Raw genomic sequence first — 1,462 nt, forward strand, 5'->3', positions numbered from 1 at the left:
CCTTATGCATCTTAGTGTCACCCGTGCAGTCGCAGAGGGGCTGGCTCCGTGTTTCCGGAATGAATGAATCATTCCTCTCCTAGTCCCCTTCTGAAGGAGGACTTTTTGAGGTCCACGTGCTGGAGAGCAGTTGGGGGGCCTTCTGAGGCAGGACCCCGCTGCACTCTCATTGCTCCTCCTCTGTATGCTCTGTTCTCGGGGGAGGCTCCCTTCCGGTTGGAGCTTGGGGGATGGAGGGAAAGGAGGGAGCTTGTAGGCCCAGCCAGATACTTGTTGAAGGTGTGACGGGCAAGGGACTTGGTTGAGCCTCATAGAAGGTCACAGGAGAAGGGGGTGTTGTGGAGGAGAGCGCCCAGTCAGCCAGGGGCCACGCGTCACTGAATTCCTCTAAGCCTCTGTTTTTCCATCAGTAGAATAATAATATTAGTATTCATTCCTCGGAGCCTTGTGCTGATTAAGAACAATGTCATATGAAATCACCCAGCACAGTGCTTGGCACATTGCAGGCGCTCAGCAAACCGCGGTGTTCTCCCCATTCTGCAAAAAGTGAAGAGTTATTTGTTCCCGTCCCCTCTGTCCCCATATTGGCCACAGACAGACACAGTAGATGTGTCATCACTGTTTGTTGAATGAATATGCTTGATGGAGCTTCCCCCTCCTCCCCCTCTTCCTCCAGGATCCAGGCAGCGCCGGGAGCTGACCAGCACAGACATGCCGGTGCTGTCCGAGGACTCCGGTGAGTGCGCCCCGGCTTGGTCTCCCAGCAGCCGGGCTGGAGGGAAAGCAGGCTGCTGTCAGCTGGCTCTCAGGAATGTGAGCCTGGGAGGGAATGTTCACAGGACAGGCTGATGTGTGGTTTGAGGGTCCACCGGGGGTCTCCCTGGGCATCTCCGTGGACCGTTGTGTTTGCTGTACTCTGTTTTCCTTCACTCTGGCAGGCTTGCATGAAACCCTGGCGCTGCTGACCTCTCAACTCAGACCTGACTCCAACCACAAAGAAGAGATGGGCTTCCTGAAGGATGTGTTCAGTGAAAAGAGCCTCAGTTACTTAATGAAGGTAAAGCCCCCTTTCATCCTGTCTTGTGAGGGTTTCTGGAGGTCACCCTAGCCACCCCGCTGCCCCAGGAAGGCCTTCAGGAGCCCACTGTGCAGGGCCTTCTCTTAGCTGCCCTGTGGATGACCCAGTTTGCAGCCCTACAGCCGGGCGGCCGGGTGGTGTCCAGGGTAAAGCTAGGCAGCTGGCTTGGGAGGCCCCAGCCGGAAATCGCTGTCTTCGCAGATTCACGAGAAGCTTCGCTATTACGAGAGGCAGAGTCCAACCCCTGTTCTGCACGGCGCTGTGGCCCTCGCCGAGGATGTAAGCCCCAAGTTCTCCTTCTGGTGTCAGCCTCTCCCCTCCCGTAGTGCTCTGTGTTCTTGCCTCATCACCATTGCTTAGCCAGGGACTGGGGAGCCCCAAGGC

The 1,462-nt window shown here is 56.7% G+C and overlaps 1 protein-coding gene across 1 annotated transcript in view; it reads left to right on the forward strand.

Annotated features, from left to right (window-relative positions):
• The first annotated feature begins 250 nt into the window (after nt 1-250).
• MPP3 (membrane protein, palmitoylated 3 (MAGUK p55 subfamily member 3)) overlaps nt 251-1,462 on the forward strand; it is a 25,250-nt gene continuing 24,038 nt past the window's right edge. The window contains exons 1-3 of the mRNA XM_005875654.2: nt 251-736; nt 939-1,057; nt 1,280-1,357. Of these exons, the coding sequence (XP_005875716.2) occupies nt 643-736; nt 939-1,057; nt 1,280-1,357 (291 nt within the window). The 5' untranslated portion in view covers nt 251-642. The remainder of the gene's footprint in view (nt 737-938; nt 1,058-1,279; nt 1,358-1,462) is intronic.

This window comes from Myotis brandtii, unplaced genomic scaffold (genome assembly GCF_000412655.1).
Source record: "Myotis brandtii unplaced genomic scaffold, ASM41265v1 scaffold469, whole genome shotgun sequence".
Lineage (NCBI taxonomy): Eukaryota > Metazoa > Chordata > Mammalia > Chiroptera > Vespertilionidae > Myotis > Myotis brandtii.